The following is a 21,070-nucleotide window of genomic DNA, read 5'->3' as shown; positions in this document are numbered from 1 at the left end:
TGACACCCCAAGCCCTGGAGGGGCAGAAGGCAGGAGCCTTTTCTGCTTCCCCTGAACCAAAAGGCACATGGTGGCTCACATAGTGGCTTGGTGAAAAAGTTTATTCCAACCCTACAGTGACAACTAGTCAAAGGCTGGCCCCAGCAGTGATGGCACACACGGCTGCTGGGAACAGCTTTACCACAGCACAGCAGCAAACACAACCTGAGACAATGGCCCACAGGCTCCTGGTGTGGCAGGAGTGCAGGAGGGAGCTGTGGGCAGAGAGCAGGAGCTCAGCCTCACAGCTGCACTTGGGCAGGCACACAAGGGAAGGAAAGTGCTCCAGGATGTCCTCAGCCACAGCCCTGCTGAGGGATCTCAGTGCTCACTGCTCCCACAGACCCCAAATGGCATCATCCAAGCATCAGCAGCTCTAGTGCAGGCTGGAGGAAGGCACAGCATGGCATTAGAGAAGAGGGGGCTTTGGCAATAGCTGGCCCAGAAGTAGCCGCTGGGGAAGGCAAGGGAAGGCTGTGCAGGCAGGAGCTGGGCCTGGCTGTGCTGCAGCAGCGAGACAGCATGTGGGGAATGCAGCCAGCAGGGCTGAAAGGCACCAGAGACAGGATGCACCAGGGCAACAGTCACAGGGGCAGAGCCTGGCCAGGGTCAGGGGTGTGAGCTGCAGCCCACCACCAAGGCACCACAGCAAAACCAGAGGCTTGTACGTGCCAGGGCTGCCTGCACACCCAACCTGCAGCTGCACTGCTCACCCAGCAGCTGCAAATCATTGTGTGCCAAACCACCTACCAAATCACACAATGGGCTCTGGACCCTCCAGTCAGGATCCAGCTCTGGGACCAGGCAGAAGCCCCTCCTGCACCCCATGAAAAGGCCCAGTCACCTTAAAAAAAGCAGCCAACACCCTCCCGCCCCACTGTCCCCTCCAAGTCACAGATCCCTCCCTCCCACCCCACGGAAGGAATTGCACTGTACAGCCGTCCCGCGGGTGCCAGCCAGGGCTCAGTACACCGGTGGTGGCTGATAGCCCTCCGGGGCCTCCGCTGCCTGCGTGAAGGGCGGCTGCTGGTAGCTCTCATGGCTGATGTTGGGATAGCTGGAATAGGGAGTCGGAATCCCCGGGCTGGGGTCAGCGTAGCTTTGAGCAAAGTCCTCCACCCCCATTTTGTACCTCTTGTAAGCGAAGGTGAGCAGAAGTGCCTGCAGAGAGAAGGGGAGCAGCATCAAGGCCGTTCCAGGCTGTGGGGGCAGGGAGCCCCTATGCACTCCCCCAAGTGGGGCAGAGTGCTTCACTCACCCAGGAGAAGATGGAGAAGAAGCTGAAGGTGATGGCAGCGCGGGCAGAGTCCGCTCCAATGTACACATCCTCAGCCTGTGTCCAGGACCACTGGTTGGTCAGGAAACAGAAGCCGATGAACCACAGGAAGGTCCAGAGACCTGGTGGGGGGAAGTGGCATGAGGAACCAGGGCCGGTCCTGCTGCTCCTGGGCAGTCCCGGGCCCAGACCCTGCTCCACTGTGCAGGCTGGTGCAGGCACCGGGCCAGGGCGGCTGCTCCTCGGGGCACACAGCAGCAGCAGGGGCAGCAGCAGCAGCAGCAGCGCGTGGCCCGCGGGCAGCACGCCAGACGGGAGCGACTCGGGAGCGGCTCCCTTCGCCAGGCACCGGCAGCCACGTCACGGGACAAGGCGGCCATTGTGGCAGGCACCGCGGGCACAGCCCTGCCCGCGCCCCGGTACCTGAGAAGCCGAGGTCAGCCAGGACCAGGTACTTGCGGTCCGTAGTGTTGCTTATCTGGGGGAAATAGATGTCCACCATGAAGAAGAAGATGCAGGCGAGGAAGGCGAGGACGCCGATGCCGATGCCGTAGCGACAGGCGTCCTCGTTGTGGTTGAAGATGCAGAAGAGCCGGGGGTCCTCAGCCCGGCTCGTGTAGCCATCCCCGACTAGGCAGGCGAACACGATCAGGGCGAAGACCTGCGGGGCGGAGCCGATGTCCGGTGGGCGGCACCGGGGCCGGGGGAGCCCTTCGGGGGCTGCCCGTCCCGGCGGGCAAGGGGCACCGGCCTGCGGTAGGGAGGCGCCGTCCCGGGGGGGCTCTCCCGTCCCGTCCCGTCCCGTCCCGTCCCGACTCACCGCGCTGACGATCCGCGCCACCACCTGCGGCTGCTGCACGAAGCGGACCAGGTCGAAGGCACCGCCGGCCTTGGCCGCCCCGTAGGCGCCTCCGCCGCCCTCCATGGCGTTCCGCCGCCGCTCCTGCGCGGCACCGCCCCGGGAGGGCCGGTCCTGCGGTCCGGGGACGCCGGGGCGGGGCGGGCGGGCTGCTCCGGCGGGACAGGGGCTCCCCCGCCCGGGCGCAGAGCGCCGCGCCGGTCCCGCAGCGTATCTAAGTGTCCCGCTCCGTCCCTCCTGACGCCCCGGTGTAACGGGGGACGGCAGCGCCTAGGCCGCCAGTGAGCACAGCCGAGGGGAAGCGGGGCTTCTAGGGGGTTCCCGCCGCCCCCACCCGGTACCGGGAGGCGGCAAGAGGGACAGGAGGGACACGCTCGGCAGCCCCCGCACCCACGGCCCGGGCGACAGGCGGCGGGAGCGCCGGGGAGCGTTCCGGCGGTTCCCGGTACCGGGGCGAGCGGGGCCTGGCGGGAGCCCCGGGGCGGCCACCTGCCCCGAGCAGCCTTAGCCCGCCCCGGGGTGGAGGAGGCAGAGCAGGGCAGGAAGGGGACGGCACTGGGCGGGGAACACGGTGCGGGGCACAAGGGTCTTTGCACGACGTGTCCTCCTAGGGTCGCTCCGGGACTGGGGCTCGGAGGCTTCGTGCCCGAGCCGGAGGGTCCCGGGACGGCGGGCGGAACCTCTCGGCCGCGGTACCGCCCCATCCGCCCTCTCTTCCTTCCTGAGGCCGGGCTGGGCTGGATCCGGGGTTAGTCCCTGTTTGCCCCGCAGACTCCGCGCTCCCGGCTGCCCCCGGCCTCGCACGCCGCGGCTCCGGCTCCGGCTCCGTGCCCGTCCCGCAGCGCCGGGGAGCCGCGGAAACCCGGGGCTGGGAGGGGCCGGGACCAGCGACGCTCACCACGGCAAGGCCCGGGTAGGAGGGACCCGCTCGGCCTCGCAGGATGTCCCAGCCGCCCTCCATCACCCTCCTCGTCCCCGAGGGCACCGAGAGCGATGGGTGAGTGTGACCTCCCCCCTGCCGTGCCCTGGGACCTCCATCCCAGGTACGATTGGCTACGACTTCGTGCCCTGCAAGCACCAGGTGTCCGTGCCACCATGTCCCTGTGTTCCTTCAGCCAGGAGCCCAGTCCGGACAACGAGAGAGCCCTGCACACCTCATTCCACCAGCTTATCCTGGAGCAGAGCAGCTTGATCGAGGCAGGTCTGGAGCTGGAGGTGCAGGAGAGGGCCAGAGGTAAAGCACTGCATCCTAAGCCAGGGCAAGCTGGGGACAGTGTGTGTGCCCCGGGCTGTCCCTCTTGGGCCAGCTGTGTCAAAATGCTGTGGCAAAAGCATTCGTGGGAGCCTGCTGATGCCTTGGCCAGTGCAGAGCAGGGCAGTCCAGGGAGATCAGATCTTGGGACACAGAAAGCATCCCTGGAGAAAGGGGTACTCTGGGCAGAGCACACACCGAGCCTCTGTGCTGGAGCAGAGCAGCAGGGACATAGGGATGAGCCATGGCCTCTCTGCATCCTGCCTTCCTCCTCCCAGAGTCCCCAGCCTGCTTGGCTACTCCAGAAGCCTGTGCCATGGCCTGGCCAGAGCCCGGGCAAGGTGAGGAGCACCCCAGCTACTCCTCTCCCTCCCTGCAGATCTTGGCCAGCATGCCCAGCCGCACCATCGGTAGGTGCCACCCATGTTCCCACCCTTCCCCAGCTCTCAGAGCCCCTTGGAGCTCTGCCTGCTCTGCTCTCCTGTGGCCACCCACCCCCTGCTCTGCTCTGCTCTGCCCCACAGGACGCAACCTCGGGGCCATCATCTCCCAGTACTGCAACCGCACGGCGCGGCTGCGGCGGCGCAGCGGCCGCCCGCCCCTGCAGCAGCTCTGCCGCGCGGCACGGCCCAGCCTGCGCCACTACGACCTGGACACCGACCCCAGCAGGCCCACGCTGGAAGGTGAGCCTCCCCCAGACTGTTAAAGGCAGTGCTGGCCACTGTCCCTATGCTGGGTTAGGGACAGGCAGGCCGTGGCTGGCCGTGTCCCACCGAGCCCCTTGTGTCCCAGAGAAGCGGCGCCTGCTGGTGAAGGAGCTGCTGAGCCTCTCACCCAGCCAGTGCAGCCACATGCTGCTCACCATGCCCCTCAGCCTGGCGGAGAAACGCATCCTCCGGTAAGACCCCTTCCATCATGCCAGCAGAGCAGGGCTCCCACAGCCGGAGCTGTCCCAGGACCTGTGGTAGCCTCTGACCCCCCTCTCTTCTGGGCAGGCGGCAGCTGAGTGGGCAGAGGGGCCCAGTGAGGCAGCGCGCCCATCACTGGGCCCCCTTCTCCCCCTGTGGCTGGTCCAAGGTCTTCGTCAGTCTCGTAAGTCAGAGGCACAGGTCTGCACAGAGGCTGGGAGGGCTCCAGTGCAGGCTCCAGCCCCACTGCTCTCCCATTTTCCTGTCCCCAGGGCTGCCGAGGTCTCTGGTACAGGCTCCTCTCCCTGCTCCGCGCTGCGCAGCCCGGGCACTATGCCCTGAAGCAGATTGGTGGCCGCTTTGGCTCCAGTGTCCTGTCCTACTTCCTCTTCCTCAAGACACTCCTTATGTTGAACTTCTTTTCATTCTTCATCCTCTTGGCCTTCGTGGTGGTCGTGCAGGCCGCGTACCCCACTGCATCAGTCAGCCCCCAAGCCTTCACTGGCCTCGAGCTCCTCACAGGAGCGGTAAGCATGGCCCAGGCACCCCCAGGTCAGGGGCTGTGCCAAGCCTGGCGGGCAGCCCCACTTTCCCACTGTAATAATACCCCACTTCTTGTCCTTGCACAGCCTGGGCCCCAGGACCACCGGTGCTGTGGGTGCACAAGGTGGTGCTGCCCCAGCCCAAGGCTGTGTGTCCCTGAGGCTGGCACAGAGGTGCCAGGCTAAGAGGGAAGCTGCAAGCACTGCCGAGGTCACTGTGGGGCCATGGTGTGCTTTCCTGCAGGGCTACTTCACGCACTCGCTGCTGTACTACGGCTACTACAGCAATGTCACCCTGAACGACCCCTGCACCTCCAGTCCTGAGGGCAGCGTGTGCCCCCTCCCAGGCCCCCTGCTCCCGTACAACCTGCCGCTGGCCTACCTCTTCAGTGTTGGGGTCTCTTTCCTTGTCACCTGCATCCTCCTGGTGTACAGGTGGGTCAGTGGCACCTGTGGCACTGCCAGCCTTCCCCTGCAGCCAGCCCCAGTCCCTGATGCCCTTCACCTCGCTGCAGTGTGTCCCGCTCTTTTCGGGAGAGCGTGGGAAGCTCCACAGGGGACTTGGCCATCAAGGTCTTCTGCGCCTGGGACTTCAAGGTGATCCAGAGGCGCTCGGTGAAGCTGCAGTGCGAGAACATCTGCACCCAGTTGAAGGTGGAGGAGCTGAGCAATGCAAAACACCCCAGACCCAGCCTTGCTGGTGCTTTGTCCCTCACCCCTCTGGGTCCTGGTGCTGCAGTGGGGCAAAGCCTTGCCTCAGACCCAAAGGGGATTTGGCAGCTCTGTGCTGCTCTCTTGCAGGAGCTGCTGGGGGAGCAGCGCTCCCGTTCCCACGCCCAGAGCCGCTGCCAGTGCCTGGGGCACTGCCTCGTGGTGCTGCTGGCCTGGCTGCTGGCCCTGGGCTCGGTGTCGGGCTGCGTGCTGGCTGTGCACTACTTCTCGGAGCACATGCACGTGGTGAGTGCTGCCTCCCACCCTGGGATCCCCTGCCCTGGGGTTGGAGGGACAGGGCTGGGGTACTAGGAGAGAGGCAGGGACAGCCCCATTGCAGCTGTGCTCCTGGCCTGGGCATTTGCCACTCTCCCCAAGGACACCACACCTGGCTGCCAACAGCTGTGCCCTCAGCCCAGTACCTGCTCACCAGGTTCAGCAGGAGCAACGAGCACAGGGCAGTGGCAGATGGCAGCAAGAAGCCATTCTGCTGGTCCTGCCCTTTGTGGTGTCCCTCCTCAATGCCTTGATGCCCCACCTGTTCAACTTGCTGGCGATGTGGGAGAGGCAGGACTCCCCAGTGACACAGGTCTACGTGGCAATCATCAGGTGGGCTGGCTGGGGCTGTGGTGGTGGGAGCATTCTGCACCCGTGGCAGGCAAGGAGGCTTTGGGGCCAGGCACCCCATGTGTGGGGCTCAGCCCCTCCATTCCCTGGGCTCAGGGACTTCTGGCTCTGCTCCTGCTCCCCAGGAACCTCATCCTGAAGATGGTGACTCTCAGCCTGCTGTGCTACCACTGGCTCAGCCGCAGCGGTATCTGCTCGACAGAGGAGGTCAGCACCACTGCCTCAGGGCCGTGGAGGGCTGGGCCGAGCATGGGGTTGTGCAAGGCTCTGGTGGCATCTTCCCCATTAGATATCAGGAAGAAATTCTTCCCTGTGAGGGTGGTGAGGCTTTGGCATAGGTTCCCAGAGAAGCGGTGGGTGCCCCATCCCAGGAGCTGTTAAAGGCCAGGTTGGACAGCACTCAGAGGAACCTGGTCTAGTGGAAGGGTGTCTCTGCCCATGGCGGGGTGGGGAAAGAGATGAGCTTTAGGGATCCTCCCAACCCAAACCAGTCTGTGATTCTATGCCACGCTTGATTGTCTCGCCAGTGCTGGGAGACGTGTGTGGGGCAGGACCTGTATCGCTTTGTGGTGATGGATTTCATATTCACCTTGCTGGATACGCTCTTCGGGGAGCTGATCTGGAGGTAACGTACCCCAGGACGTGTCCCCCCACCAGTGTGCTGTCCCTGCATGGTCCCAGCTCTCTGGTGCACCCAGGCTCTGCTGCCATCAGAGGGGGAAGGTGGGATGTGAAGTCCCCTCAGGCAGCATGGGAGCAGAGTTCATTTCCACCCAGGCTAATTCTGGAGAAGAGGCTGAAGATAAAGCGGAGGCCGGAGTTTGATATTGCCCGAAATGTGCTGGAGCTGATCTATGGGCAGACCCTGACCTGGTGAGATGTTTCTGCCTGGTGTGGCTCCTTCCTCTGCTGGCAAATGCCTTGTAGTCCCCATGAGCCCTGTGGGTGCTGTAGCTGTGCCCACCACTGCATCCCCTGGGGCTCAAACCCAGGCAAGCTTGTCTTCCCCCTGCTCCCAGGCTGGGCATTCTTTTCGCTCCGCTCCTGCCAGCTGTGCAGATGCTGAAGCTGCTGCTGTTGTTCTACATCAAAAAGGTGTGATTCCCCCCCCTCTGCAACTCCCCACAGGGTGAAGCTGCGGTGACACTGTGCCCTGCCACCATCAGTCTCTGCTGCAGTGGGGTGCCACCCGGAGCAGCCTGCTCCTTGTGGGACTGAGCGGGGCTTTCTGGGGACACCACATCCCCAGGCTCACTCACTCCCGGTGGGCTGGAGGGAGGGGACAGCAGGGACTGCTCTCAGGAGTTGGCAGCCCACAGGACACTGCTCCCTATCCACAGACCAGCCTGATGCGGAACTGCCAGTCCCCCAGCAAGCCATGGCAAGCATCACACATGAGCACTGTGTTCATCACTCTGCTGTGCTTCCCCTCCTTCCTGGGTGCAGCTGCCTTCCTCTCCTACACCATCTGGTCGTGAGTACCCACCAGGCCATGGCTCAGGGCACAGGACCCCTGGCTGTGTGGAGAAGGAGGGCTTGGCGAGACCATGGCCCCCGTCCCTGGCATCCCCCAGCTGCAGGCCATGAGGTGCTGCCCCAGGCAAGGGAGGTGCCTTCCTGCTGCTGGCCCGTGCTCACTTTCTCCAGCTGTTCCTGGTGCAGGATGAGGGATGAGGACTCCCTTGTCCAGTCCTGGGGATGCTGGGGACAGTGAGGCTGGGTCCCTGGAGGGCTGGACATCTGTCTGAGACAGGCAGTGCCCTGGTTTGGGGCCAGCAGTTGCTGGGCTGCCCACTGCTCTGAATGCCCTGCTGGTCTGTTTGCTCAGGGTGCAGCCATCAGAAACCTGCGGTCCTTTCCGGGGGCTAGAAACCATCTACGAGTCAGGGAAGAGGTGGGTGCTGGTGCTGGAGAAGTCCAATCCCAACATCACCTGGTTTGCCCGGGTCTACCAGCACCTGTTGGAGAACACATGCCTTCTATTCTTCATGTCTGTGGCCCTGATGTGAGTATGGACCCGAGCCCAAAGCTGAACCCCACGCCCTCACTTTGAGGGTCCTGCTGTCACAGCCCTGAGCGGGGCTGGGAGCCAAGGTGTCACTCCAGAGCCCTGTGCCCCATCCCAGTGCCAGTTGCACAGAGTCCCTCAGCTTCCTGCCTGGCTGCCACCATTCCACCCTGCTGTTGTTGCAGAGCTGTGATCTACTTCAACATCCAGGTGGTAAGAGGCCGCCAGAGGGTCATCTGCCTGCTCCAGGAGCAAATTGCCAACGTGAGCACTGCCCCTGCCCATCCCTGCTGCTTCACAGCCTGCTCCAGCCCCAGCACTGCCAGTGTGGGCTCTGGCCCTCTCAGCCACCCCAGTGCTGCTCACTGCTGTCTCTGACATTGCAGGAAGGGGAAGATAAGGTGTTTCTAATTCAGAAGCTTCACTCCGTTTATGAGCAGAGACACAGGCGTTCCTGAGCCCCAGGTGAGGCCAGCATGAAGGGCAGTGGGGAGGGGCTGCCAGGGCACCCAGAGCTCAGCCATGGGCACGGATGCTCCTCTGCCTGTCCCAAGGGATGCATGATCCTTGGTGTTACTGAGGCCCAGGGACAAGAAAGGGGATGGAGGCAGGTCTGGGATAAGGACCTGGGATCTTAGGACTCCCCAGTGACACAGGCCTACGTGTCAAGCTCCACAGGAAGGAATGGGATGGAATGGACTCTGCTTGCAGCTGGGATTGAATCTGTCCATCACAACACAGCGCTGGAAGCTGGGGGACCATGGAGTGCTGGAAGATCCGCCTCTTGGCATGGCCAAGGACATGTCATTGGGAATGCTGCATCGCAGGGTGCAGGTGCTCCTGCTCCTGGAGCTGCTGGGATGCAGTGGGTACAGAACCCAGCCTGCTGCCACACCCCAGGGCACAGCTCCATGCAGGACTGCCTCACCTCACAGCCCTGCTCTGTGGGGGCTCACTTCCTGCAGAGAACCGCCCTTCAGCTCTCCCTCCTGCCAGTGTGCCCTCGGCTGTTCTCAGAATCCTTTGGGGACCATGGAGCTTTGTCACAATCACCTTCACACTGCCTCGGGGCAGCAGGCACAGCCCAGCTCCAGCCCAGTGCCTGGCTCACCAGGAGAGCAGCTGGCTGATTGCAGTCCCACAAATAAGGTCACTGGGCCACCCGCAGCACCCACTGCACTGGCTGGTGGGATGGACTTGGAAGAATCACCGAGCTGCTGAGTGCTGGGCTGGGCAGGGACGCTGGGCTCAATTAAAGCGCTGCTGCGCAGGAGTGCTCTGGCTGGTGTCTGGACCTGTTGGGCTGGAAGCAGGCAGGGAGGGTTGGTGTGTCAGGGCTGTTGGTGGTGACTCGGCAGCAGTGTCAGGGTGTGCTCGGGCTCCTTGGCACTGCCTGCTTTCCCACGGGACTGCCTGGGGCAGAGCCCAGTTCAGCCCACACTGCTGGAGGGAAGGCCACTGCCACTCCCCTTGCCACTCACCATCACGGTGCAATAGCTGCAGCCCCCAGCGCCAGGAGCCCTCCCTGACATGTCATGCTGTTGGCAAGCCCTGGGATGGAGCTACCCCGGTGCCTCAGTGCTGACAGGCCCAGGGCAGGGTGTGCTGTGGCATGTGCCAGGCATGGGCAGCCACCAGTCCCCTGTGACTTGGCACCAGGGCTGCCAGCTGAGGCAGCTGCTTGCCCAGCTGGACTGGGCCACCAGTGAGGGCACAGGGTGTTACCAGCACAGACAGACAGTGCTGATAGCGTGGGCACAGGGCAGGTTCTCTGTACAGCCCCAGCTCTTCCTGGCGTGCATTAGGAAAAGCATTGCTCACAGGTCAAGGGAGGTGATCCTGCCCCTCTACTCAGCCCTGCTGAGGCTGCAGCTGGAGTGCTGTGTCCAGTTCTGGGCTCCTCAGGACAAGAGGGACATGGAACTCCTGGAGCTTAGCTGTGCTTAGCTCAGCTCAGGTGCTGCTGCAGCCTCCAACCCCACTGCAGGAACCCCTCCTGTGCCTGGAGCTGCCAGCATGATCTGGCCTTTGTGGCTTCTGCTTATCTCTTCCCTAAAAGCCCAGGATTTCCCTCCAAGCACACGGCAGCCACCAGCCTGGAGAGTGTGGTGGGAGTTTTACTGTCAAGTCCCACAGGGATCCAGTCCATCAACAGCCCAAGGCACTGCCTGGGCTCTGCTCCCAGTTCCAGGCAGGGCAGCTGCCTCTTCACCACCTCCTCCTGTGGCAGGATGGTCCTGGGCTGCGGGGCTGGGATCAGCAGGGGTCCTTGAGGGCGCTCCGAAGCCACTGCAGGACATCGGCCAGGCCGGTGCCGTCGCGGGCGCTGGTCTCCAGCAGCGTGATGGGCTGCGTAGCACAGGACACGATGTCCTGCATGCGGAACAGCGACTTCATCTCCACCAGGGACATGTAGCAGGGCAGGTCACTGCAACGAGGACAAGGGAGCTCAGGCAGCAGCCAAGCACGACGGCTCCCTGCCCGGCGCAGGGGTCTCCTGCAGCCTGGGAGGTGCAGCAGAGCACAGCCACTGCTCCCAGCCACCCCACCCTTCGGGTGACCCCCTCCTCACATCTTGTTGAAGAGCACCAGGACGGGCACAGAGGCGAGCGGCGCTGCAGAGAGGACTGAGAGCAGCTGCATGCAGGACGAGGAGACCTGGCTGGGGTTGGAGGCATCCACCACGAACTGCAGGGAAGAAGGGAAAGCAGGGTGCGGGTGTGCCGGCATCAACCCCGGGCCGGGCTGGGCCCGAGCAGGGCACGGAGGAGGGAAGTCCCACCACGGGGCGAACCCGGACGGACCGACCGACTCGTGCCCCGCGAGCCCCTCTGGCCGCGCCCGTCCCTGGGGAGGGCGGCCCGGGACGGGCTCTCGGTGCTGCTCACCAGGAGAGCGCTGCACTCGCTGTAGTAGCTGGGCCAGATGGGGCCCATGCAGCCGCCCAGCTCCCGCACGGTCACCCTCCGTGGCAGCCGCAGGTCCGTCAGGTTGGTGCCCACCTGCGGGACGGGCACCGGCAGCGCGGGCTGCGGCCGTGCCCCGCGCCCGCCCGGCCCCGCCGGGCCGCACCTACCGTGGGCAGCGTGGCCGGGGGCTCGCCTAACTCCGCGGGCTCCTCGGCGCTCAGCTGTGCCTCGCGTTAAGGACACGGCGGCTCCGGGAACGGGCCGGCGGCGCGGTCCGCCCGGCCCCGGCCCCCGCCCCTCCCCGCCGGCCCTCCCCGGTGCCCCGTGCCCACGGATATGGCGCAGCCGCCGCACCAGCAGGCTCTTGCCGCCGCCCGCCGCCCCCAGCAGCAGGAAGGTGGGCGGGGAGCGGCCCGCGGCCATGGCGGAGCCGCCCCGCGGAAGCGGCGCCGCCCCGGCGGAAGGCGGAAGCGGAAGGGCCGCGGCGGGGCGGGGGACGGAGCGGGCCGGAGCGGTCGGGCCGGGCCGGGCCGGGCCGGGCGGACACCATGGGGCGCGGCGGCGGCACCTTCGAGCGGCTCCTCGGTACCGGCGCGGCTCCCTGGGCGGGCGGGACGGGAGGCGGGTCGGGCCCCGCAGCGCTCGGCCCCGGGAGCCCCGGGCCCAGAGCACGGCGCGGCTGGGCCGGGTCGGGTGGCGGTGCCGCAGCCCGGTGCCGTCCCGGAGGAGCGGCAGCGGCGGGGCGGGGTCACCGAGCGCCCGGGGTGTCTGAAGCGGGAGGGTTGGTGCTTCCCGGGTGCAGTCCGGGGTTTTTCCCCAAGCCCCGGGCAGCGCCACGCCCGGGGCGCTCCCGGGCCCGCCGGCGGTGGAGCGGAGCCGCGGGCAGCAGCGCGGCTCACGGCCGCACCGTGGCTTTGCTCATTGCAGATAAGGCCACGAGCCAGCTCCTGCTGGAGACGGACTGGGAATCCATCCTGCAGATCTGCGACATGATCCGTCAGGGAGACACGCAGTGAGTGCTGCCGGGGCTTTGGACGTGCTGCGGGCACAGCTCTGCTGTCTGTGCAGGGAAGGAAAGACCCTTGGAGGGTCTCGGACCTGTAATCTCGTTATACCCTTCCATAAGAGCATCAGAGGAGCTGTACAGCACACCCTGACGTGCTGGTGTGCATCCCAGAGCCTGCAGATTACCCCTGCCCTGAAATCCCTAGGGAAACTCAAGCTTGAGTGTGCTTATTCCCTCCCAGTTTCACTCAGTGAATCATGTACCCCTGAGCTAGCTGTGTCCTTCGTGCCAGGGTAGGGATTGGTGGGCTGTCAGCAGCAGGTGGGATCTCCCCTCAGATTCTTGGTCCCCTGAGAGTATGTCCCCTCTTCCCCTGTCCAGAGCGAAGTACGCCGTCAACGCCATCAAGAAGAAGGTGAATGACAAGAATCCTCACGTGGCCCTGTACGCGCTGGAGGTAACGGCACCTGGCTGGGAGCACAGCGGGGGCTTCCTGCTACCTGCCTTCAGGCTGCACAGCTCCCTGCAGCCCAGCAGGGAGCCAGCCTCTCCCTGACTCTGGCACTGAGGTTTTGGGGTGATCAGGCCAGGGCCTTCATGCTTTAGTTCCATCTTGGCTTTGGAATAGGCGAAGCTGAGACTTGGGCTGCTCTCCCCGGGGTTGGTTTCCACAGAGGAGAAGGCCCCCAGCCCCCCAGGGAGGTGAAGGACAGCTGGTTCCCAGTGCAGGGAGTGGATTGGCATGACCCCAACACACCCCTCTGCTTAAGTACTGCCCCGTGTTCAGCCTGCAATGTGTGCTGGGACCCCCACAAGTTGCAGGGGAGGCAGGAAGCTGTGGGCTGATGTGGTCTTGGCCCTTGCAGGTCATGGAGTCAGTGGTTAAAAACTGTGGCCAAACAGTCCATGATGAGGTGGCCAATAAACAGACCATGGAGGAGCTGAAGGAAATACTCAAGGTAAATAGATTTATTGTACTGACATTTTTTTTCCTGTGGAAAAGCAGGAGCAGCAGGAACAAACATATGTGTCCTCTCTTTTGTTCTCTTTGGATAAGGAGCAGAAGGGAAATTGGAAATGCACTTCAGAAAAGAGCAAATTATTGTGTGGTGTGAAAGGGAGAGTGTAGGCAGTGAAGGAGGTTTTCTGGGAAGAGGAGATGTGGTTGGGGCAGAGGTTTGTCTGTGCTGTGAAATGGCAGGAATTGCTGAGGGGGCCCCAGCCATTCCATGGTAAATGCTCCTGGATGCAGCACTTGGGTTGGGACAGTAAAGAAAAACAGGTGATGGCCTGGCACCTGTACCAAGGACCTGGGCACTGTTCCTCTCATGGAACAGTGTGAGACACATAGGCAGGTAAAGCAACAAAGGAAAAACCAGCTGGAGCTGCCTCTGTGTCACGGCCGTGTCATTGGCCATGAGTTGTTCAGGAGCTCTGCAGGATGTGACCATAGCTGCTGGCACTGATGAGTTGTTGCAACAAGGTATCACCAGTCTGATGCTTGCTGGAGCTTCATGTGTCCTTGGACTGGAGAATTCCATTAGTGAAGTGGAAATGAGAACTCCTGTCTCCAGCTCCCAGCTCAGAGCAGCAATGCCCAGACATGAGCTCATTAGCATCATACTTCTGTCTTCCACCAGAAATAAACAAACAAACAGGTGACCCAGATCCTTGGAGGATGAGCTGTGTGAGTCTTGTCACCTCGCACACCAAGCAGGGCGTCTCTCCTGTCACCTTCCTGTTAGGGCTGACTCAGTCTCCCTGCAGGATCTCCTCCTGAGGCAGGAACACTGCCATAGCATGACAGCCAGGTGTGGTAGCACAGCTGCTCCAAGAGCTGAGGAGGTCAAATCAGATCCAGGGATTTTGTGTTTCTCTCAGTCTTTGCCTGCCTCAGGAGTTTCACAACTGCCCCACTCTCCTCCCACACTTGGAACTTTTCTGCTTGTGAACACCCAATGCTGGTAAAACAGTCCAAGTTCTCATGAGGTCCAGGGCTGTGACATGTATGGAATACCAAATGTTCTAGAAGTTGGAGCTCCAGGAATTGTCAGTAAGTGATGCTGTGTGGGCCGAGGTCTTGGCTAAAATCAGAGCTTGACAGTGCTGCTGTGCTTCCTGGGGGAACAGCCAGTCATGTGGATGTGATCACTTGGGCAGCTGATGACACGGCAGCTCTGAGGCTGGCTGAGGTCAGAACAGGCTTGCCAACTTTTCTCCAGTTCCCTGAAGTGTGATGCAGTTGCCCTGCCTCCAAAGGGCAACTGTCCCAGCTGTCCTCACTTTGTCACATCCTGAGATGGCTTTGAGTACTGCTGGAGTGGAGGTGCTGGCACCCTGCAGGCACCCCCCAGTGCTGTCAGGGGGCAGGCAAGGTGGGCTGTGCTGTCCTGGGCAGCTGGGGCTCCCACCGAGGCCTGAGTGTGGGATGGGTGCCTCTGCTGAGGGGCTGGACAGAGCTGCTGGGCACTTACTCTAAGCATCAAGGCACAGCTCTGTTCAGTTGCTCTGTGCTGCTCAAAGGACATTGTGCTGTTTGTGCTGGAGGGGGCAGTGGGGCAGCTGAAGGGGTCTGTTTGGGCTGTGCATGGTCCTTGCTGCAGGTTTCTGAGAGCTCTTACCTCTCCTGAGTACTCTGAAGTCTCTCTTTCCTGAGTGGTATTGCTGCCTTCTCTTTAGGTGGTTCACACATTTCAGGGACATTTTCTCAGGTGTTTTTTCTCCTCCCGTTCTGTGCAGAGGCAAGTGGAGACAAGTGTCCGCAGTAAGATCCTGTACCTCATCCAGGCCTGGGCTCACGCCTTCCGCAACGAGCCCAAGTACAAGGTCGTGCAGGACACCTATCAGATAATGAAGGTTGAAGGTGAGGACTGTGCCCACAGGTGAGGGGACATCTGGTGAGGCAGCTCTGCTCTGCAGGAGCTTTGGCAGTTCTGTGCCTGATGTGAGCAAAATCTGGACTTGCAGCACGGAGCTCTTCTTTGGTTCCCAATACCCAATGAACCCTTCAGGGTGACTGAACCCTGGTGCAGACATGAGCAGGGCAGCCTTGCTCCAGGCCTCCAGCCCAGCCTTCAGGGCTGGCAGGGAGACCTGAAAAGCAGGAGCTGCAACTGTTCTTGGGGAGACTGGCAGCAAGTCATTGTGTCCTCTAAGAGGGATTTGCTGTAGGGCAGTTCCTTCCTCAAGGCTTTTGTTCCTACTCCCAGGATGGGTCCACAGTCCCACTTGCTGACACTGCTGGTGTGACATTTTCCCTTCTGTCCCAGCACAGCAGTGTCCACTTCAAGGGCAGGGACACGCTGCTGCCTCTGCTTCCTTCTGTGCACCAGAAACTCTGCTGGCAGTGGCACAAGCTTGGAGAGTCAGTCCAGCATCCTGAGCTGGTGTTGCCAAGCTCTAGCCCTTGAAGAGCTGAAACTCACAGCCCTGCCTGCCCATCCAGTGGGCTTTGTATCCCCCTCACATCAAAGTACTGAGAAATAAAAAGCCTTATCCAGAGGCCTGTGATGTCCCATGTGGATGTGTAAGGGAAACAATTGGGGATTTCCTCAGACCATGGCTGAAGGGAGCCTGCTTCAGGTGTGTCAGAGGGAGATGCTGGTCAAGACAAGAGGTGGTGCTGAGCTGGCACCTGTGGCATGAGCTTGCAGGCACACGGCCTCCCTGTGCCAGAGGATTCCTCTCACAACATTTCTCCTGCAGGGCACGTCTTCCCGGAGTTCAAGGAGAGCGACGCCATGTTCGCTGCAGAGAGGGTGAGCTCTGTGGTGGGGGGAGCAGCTGGCACTGTGAGACAGACCTGCTTTCCCATCCCCTTCAGCAAACCTGCAGGTCTCACATTCCTTCGTTTTGTGTGGATTGGAGACCTGGCTGGGAGAACTGGCCAGGACAGAGAGTCGGGCCCATCATTCCGCCTGCTCACTGGCCTTGCAGCAGCTTGGCAGGCTGGACGTGGCAGCAGGGCATGGCTGAAGTGATTGCTGTGCAGACAGTTTCCTAGTAAATCTTGTACTGACTGGAAAAACATCACAGTCTCAAAGGAACATGAGAGGAGATTACTGGGGATTAATATTTCCCATTGAGCTGCAGATGCCCCCAGTCTCCCCCACAAGACATGAGAGCCCTGTTAGCCATCAGAGCTCCTGAAAGGTCCAGTGCCAACACACTCCTCCCTCCTTACTCCATTTCCCTTGACCCCTACAGGCTCCAGACTGGGTGGATGCAGAGGAGTGTCACAGGTGCCGAGTGCAGTTTGGTGTTGTGACGCGCAAGGTGGGTGCTGCTCCTGGGCTCCTTGCTCTGCACGGCCCTTGGGACTTGCAGGACTTGCTGTGTGAAGTGTGCTGGGACAGACCATGTTTCCTGGCTGCTGGCAGGGAAATGAGTGTCTGATTGATGTTGGCTAAAGGAGAAGGAATGTCTTGCCACCACACTCATGTCTCCTGTCCTTCACAGCACCACTGCCGAGCTTGTGGGCAGATCTTCTGTGGAAAATGCTCCTCCAAGTATTCCACCATCCCCAAGTTTGGGATTGAGAAGGAAGTGAGAGTCTGTGAGCCCTGCTATGAGCATCTCAACAAGTCAGTACTCTTCGTCGTGGGTTTCTTTGCCTGTGACAGCTGGGACTTTGAGGGGGGAAGCATGGTGTGGAGCTAGCTCCCTGCAGAGCACAACAGGGGCTTCCCAGGCTGGGCTGGGCCCTCTTCCTTCCTGGGAGTGGGGTTTGCTGCTGGAACATGGTGCAGAGCTGGGCTCTGGTGCAGAGAGGGGAGCATTCAGTCCATACTATCACTTGTCACTACAGGAAAACTGAGGGTAAAGCTGCTGCCACCTCTGAACTGCCCCCTGAGTACCTGACCAGCCCCCTTTCTCAGCAGTCCCAGGTAAGCAGCTGCCCCACAGATGATCTGGTGTTCCTGATGCATTTCTTGATGCCATTACTGACCACCTCCTTATGTTTCCACTTCTAGCTTCCTCCAAAGCGTGATGAGACAGCTCTGCAAGAGGAAGAGGAGCTCCAGCTGGCTATTGCCTTGTCTCAGTCAGAGGCTGAGGAGAAGGAGAGAATGGTTTGTTCACTGCTGGGGTCCGGGAGGGATTGTTGCTCTTCAGCTCAGCTGTGCTGAGCCATAACAGATCTCTGGATGTGTCCTGGTGTGAGCAAGGCTGAAAGCCTGTGGAATGAGAGGGTGAAAGCAGAGCCAGGCACAGACTGTGTTTGGGTTGGTTTGGAGAAGCCTGGACTCTCTCTGAGTTGGCAATTTTCTCTTTTGCAGAGGCAGAAAACAACCTACTCCGTGTACCCTAAGGCTGAGCCCACTCCTGTCACATCCTCGGCTCCCCCAGTCAGCACACTCTACTCCCCACCTGTGGTATGTCCATGGCACGTGAAGTGGCTGGCCACAGGCCACTTCCTGCCCTGATTGTGTCCAATTTAATCCCCATACTGAGGGAAAATGTTTGCTCCATTCAACCCCTTGCTCGTTCACTGTGTTCTGAGCAAGAAGGTGTGTTCTCAGCCAGGACTTGGGTGCCTCCACTGCCTCCCAGCTTGTGTCCCCTTTGAGGCTCAGCACTGGTGGTCATATGTGGCCAGCTCCAAGCTGAATACCTGTGTGGGACCTGGGGATCTCTGGTTTTGCTGAACTGCATTTCTCCATTTGTCTCTTTCCAGAATTCCTCTGCTCCCTTGGCCGAGGACATTGACCCAGAGGTAAGAATCCTGGCCCTGCTAGTCTGCAGCACAGGCTTGCTCCTGCGAGGCAGCGGTGCTCATCTTCCTTGTCTTCCTGGCAGCTGGCTCGGTACCTGAACCGCAACTACTGGGAGAAGAAACAGGAGGAGGTTCGCAAGAGCCCCACACCGTCAGCACCCCTGTCCCTGACAGAGCCAGCTGTGCAGCCTGGGGAAGCCCACCCTGCCCCTCTTGGAGTGGTTGAGGTAAGAGGGGGCCTGGGCCTGGGTCTGGCACCCACTGAGGGGCAAGAAGCACCTGACTCTTGGGCTCTGCAGGCCAGCTGCTGGCTCTTGCACTGGGAGGTCACAGCTGACTGGCTGCTCCATCCTTTCTTCCAGCAGCAGTACCAAAATGGTGAGTCCGAGGAGAACCACGAGCAGTTCCTGAAGGCACTGCAGAACGCGGTCACCACCTTCGTCAACCGCATGAAGAGCAACCACATGCGAGGCCGCAGCATCACCAACGACTCTGCCGTGTTGTCCCTCTTCCAGTCCATCAACAACATGCACCCACAGCTGCTGGAGCTGCTGAACCAGCTGGATGAGCGCAGGCGTGCGTGGGAGCCAGGGGAGCTGCTGGCCCTGGGCGTGGGTGGGCGGCAGCCGGGGCTTCCACACTGCCAGGGCTCAGCATTCCCGTGGCGCAGTCTCACTGGAGAGAAGCTGCTGTGCAGTCCCAGTGCTCTGTCCCCGTGTTCCTGAGGCTGTCCCTTCCCTCCCCAGTGTACTATGAGGGCCTGCAGGACAAACTGGCCCAGATCCGGGACGCGCGTGGGGCTCTGAACGCGCTGCGGGAGGAGCACCAGGAGAAGCTGCGCCGTGCCGCGGAGGAGGCAGAGCGGCAGCGCCAGATCCAGCTGGCACAGAAGCTGGAGATCATGAGGCAGAAGAAGCAGGTGAGGCAGGAAAGCATGTCTGGGGTACTGCAGGCTGAGCTCGGGGCTGGCTGCCCTGGTAGGAGGGGCTGTGTGGTGTGGTGGCTCCCAGCCACCACAGCCCTGTTGCCACAGGAGTACCTGGAGATGCAGCGTCAGCTGGCCATCCAGCGACTACAGGAGCAGGAGAAGGAGAGGCAGCTGCGCCTGGAGCAGCAGAAGCAGACCATCCAGATGAGAGCCCAGATGCCAGCTTTCTCACTGCCTTACGCTCAGGTACAGCTGCTGGGGTAGGCTCCCTCTGCCACGTTCCAGGGACTGCAGCTTTAAGCTGGCTTTCCTTCTCCCACCAGCTCCAGGCCATGCCTGCAGCCAGTGGGGTGATCTACCAGCCCTCTGGGCCCACCAGCTTCCCTGGCACCTTCAGCCCAGCTGGCTCCGTGGAGGGCTCTCCCATGCACAGCGTGTACATGAACCAGGCTGCACAAGGGGGAGCTGGGCCCTACGCTGCCATGCCTGGCACTGGTACGTCAGCAGCTCAGCTTCTGGGGGTAGGGGAGAGCCCAAGGCAGTTGCTCCAACCTCTGCTCTCTGCACCCAGATCCCAGCATGGTGAATGCCTACATGTACCAGCCGGGCGCCAGCAGTGGGCAGGGGCCTCAGCAGGGGCCGGCAGTGCCCACCACCACCCCTGCATATTCGTCCTACCAGCCCACACCCACGCAGGGCTACCAGGCAAGTGAAGCAGTGCAGCCTGCAGCCAACTGGGACAAGGGCTGGGGGGTTCTGTGGGGCTAGGCAACGTACCTAAACTCAACAATGAGATCTCTGAGCAGGACAGAGGATGGGCTGGTTGGTTCCAGGTCTGCTGTGCTGACTGTGGAAGTGGGCTGGAGTTAGATCTAGTTCTGGGCTCAAGGGCCTTGTCTGGAGAAGTGAGCCATTGCTGTCTGTGCCACCTCTGACCAGCCTCTCCCCACAGACTGCAGCCTCACAGTCACAGAGCATCCCAGCCATCTCCCAGGCACCCCAGTCAGGCACCATGGGCTACATGGGCAGCCAGTCTGTCTCCATGGGCTACCAGCCCTACAGCATGCAGGTGAGCACTCCAGTGTGGGTGTGGGGGCACAAGGCATGGCTGGGCTCAGCCCATGGAGGCAGTCACCCACCAGTGCCCTGTGGGTGCTGCATGTACCCCAGCCCCTCTGACGCCCACCCCCTCGTTCCCATAGGGTCTTATGTCTGCCCTGCCAGGCCAGGACACAACTCTGAGCAGCCTGCCAGCCCAGCAGTCCTACCTGCCCGGGCAGCAGCCCCTCTACCAACAGGTGAGTGCCACCAGCCCAGGGGCTCAGGACCCAGTGGGGCTCGTATGCTAACGAAGCCACACACTAACAAAGCTGTTTCCTCTGCTGCAGGTGGCCCCAGCTGGGGGGCCCCCCCAGCAGCAGCCCCCAGCAGCGCCTGCCCCCGGGCAGCAGCCCCCGGGCAGCGCGGAGGCCCAGCTCATCTCGTTTGACTGATCGCGGGCACAGGGCTCCAGTGTAACACTACTCTTCATCCGAAATCACTCTGTACTTCGACTACTCGTCCTGCCCCCCGGCCCCGTGCCCCAGGGGCGGTGGGGCCAGAGGCTCCTACTGCCAGCTTTGGGGACCAAGGGGCAGGGGTGCAGCCCCCCACGCCCTGTAGCTCGGGGCAGCAGCCCCGGCTCACCCACCTACCCACCCACCCCGGCAGCTGGCGGCCCCGGGGCCGGGCGGGAGCTCGGCCTGCCCCTGTCGTTGTCCCGGGGCTCGTGGCAAGGGGCCCCGAGGGCGCAGCGCTCCTGCCCAGTCCCGGTGCCAGCTGTGCCCCATCCCTGCTGTGCCCCGCTCCCTGCAGCGCCCTCGCGGCTCCGGCGCTTCGCTGGCCGGGCCTGTCCCTGTCCCGGCGGAGACCGAGCGCTATCGGTGACAATAAAGTGTTGGAACAAACTGCGGGCTCCTGTGCTGGGCTGGGCATCCCCCGCGAACGGGGCAGGTGTTTGCCGGGGGTGGCAGCGGCTGCGGGGGCAGATCCCAGCACACTCCAGCCGCAGTAGGGCCAGCTTCAGCTCAGATTGAGCTTTGGCCACGTAAATTCCCTTCTTACAGTGTCTAGAATGTTTCTATGCTGTAGATGCATAGTCCTAAATTATTAAGCTTTATGTAGCATTAGAATGTATTACTGCAGTTAGTGAAAGTCAAAAAGGTAAAATGACAAGGCTTTCAGACTTTTTGTTTCTTTTAATTTGCCTTCGTTATGCTTCAATTTTACCGTTAACCATGCTATGTAGTG

At 61.9% G+C, this 21,070-nt stretch overlaps 4 protein-coding genes across 9 annotated transcripts; 2 read left to right on the top strand and 2 right to left on the bottom strand.

Moving 5' to 3' along the window:
* Positions 1-83: 83 nt before the first annotated feature.
* On the bottom strand, positions 84-2,387 carry SYNGR2 (synaptogyrin 2). The gene is made up of 4 exons (XM_064395997.1): positions 2,136-2,387; positions 1,739-1,976; positions 1,298-1,437; positions 84-1,200 (listed from the first exon to the last, which is right to left on the bottom strand). The coding sequence occupies exons 1-4, from the start codon at positions 2,238-2,240 to the stop codon at positions 1,003-1,005; spliced, it is 681 nt and encodes a 226-aa protein (XP_064252067.1). The 5' UTR covers positions 2,241-2,387; the 3' UTR covers positions 84-1,002.
* A 208-nt stretch (positions 2,388-2,595) lies between these two features.
* Positions 2,596-9,295, top strand: TMC6 (transmembrane channel like 6). Of its 4 annotated transcripts, none has more exons than XR_010349848.1 (20): positions 2,596-3,171; positions 3,290-3,408; positions 3,705-3,836; positions 3,951-4,109; positions 4,219-4,324; positions 4,422-4,518; positions 4,607-4,861; positions 5,121-5,311; positions 5,392-5,530; positions 5,678-5,833; positions 6,021-6,196; positions 6,340-6,421; positions 6,742-6,839; positions 6,992-7,087; positions 7,234-7,309; positions 7,555-7,688; positions 8,043-8,219; positions 8,341-8,486; positions 8,609-8,687; positions 8,901-9,295. XR_010349848.1 is itself a non-coding variant. In XM_064395990.1 (20 exons), the coding sequence occupies exons 1-19, from the start codon at positions 3,116-3,118 to the stop codon at positions 8,678-8,680; spliced, it is 2,400 nt and encodes a 799-aa protein (XP_064252060.1). In that variant the 5' UTR covers positions 2,596-3,115; the 3' UTR covers positions 8,681-8,687; positions 8,901-9,295. The 4 variants fall into 4 exon arrangements, 2 of the variants coding, with proteins under 2 accessions (XP_064252060.1, XP_064252059.1); XR_010349847.1 differs by having other exon boundaries at positions 8,893-9,295; XM_064395990.1 differs by having other exon boundaries at positions 8,408-8,486.
* Positions 9,296-10,321: 1,026 nt separating this feature from the next.
* On the bottom strand, positions 10,322-11,593 carry ARL16 (ADP ribosylation factor like GTPase 16). The gene is made up of 5 exons (XM_064396002.1): positions 11,471-11,593; positions 11,299-11,355; positions 11,111-11,224; positions 10,795-10,910; positions 10,322-10,650 (listed from the first exon to the last, which is right to left on the bottom strand). The coding sequence occupies exons 1-5, from the start codon at positions 11,552-11,554 to the stop codon at positions 10,479-10,481; spliced, it is 543 nt and encodes a 180-aa protein (XP_064252072.1). The 5' UTR covers positions 11,555-11,593; the 3' UTR covers positions 10,322-10,478.
* Positions 11,553-20,728, top strand: HGS (hepatocyte growth factor-regulated tyrosine kinase substrate). Of its 3 annotated transcripts, none has more exons than XM_064395993.1 (21): positions 11,553-11,716; positions 12,059-12,143; positions 12,519-12,594; positions 13,004-13,096; positions 14,877-15,000; positions 15,843-15,895; positions 16,344-16,412; positions 16,596-16,720; positions 16,945-17,023; positions 17,111-17,209; positions 17,417-17,512; positions 17,815-17,853; positions 17,937-18,080; positions 18,219-18,429; positions 18,600-18,772; positions 18,887-19,027; positions 19,105-19,276; positions 19,353-19,486; positions 19,734-19,850; positions 19,984-20,079; positions 20,170-20,728. In XM_064395993.1, exons 1-21 carry the CDS (start codon positions 11,680-11,682, stop codon positions 20,272-20,274), a joined length of 2,268 nt encoding a protein of 755 aa, XP_064252063.1. In that variant the 5' UTR covers positions 11,553-11,679; the 3' UTR covers positions 20,275-20,728. The 3 variants fall into 3 exon arrangements, with proteins under 3 accessions (XP_064252063.1, XP_064252062.1, XP_064252061.1); XM_064395992.1 differs by having other exon boundaries at positions 18,216-18,429; XM_064395991.1 differs by having other exon boundaries at positions 17,937-18,429.
* Positions 20,729-21,070: the final 342 nt, after the last annotated feature.

The sequence above is a fragment of the Passer domesticus genome, chromosome 20, assembly GCF_036417665.1.
Source record: "Passer domesticus isolate bPasDom1 chromosome 20, bPasDom1.hap1, whole genome shotgun sequence".
Taxonomy (NCBI): domain Eukaryota; kingdom Metazoa; phylum Chordata; class Aves; order Passeriformes; family Passeridae; genus Passer; species Passer domesticus.
Note: the sequence above shows the minus strand (reverse complement) of the source record. Positions and strands in the feature narration are given on the sequence as shown.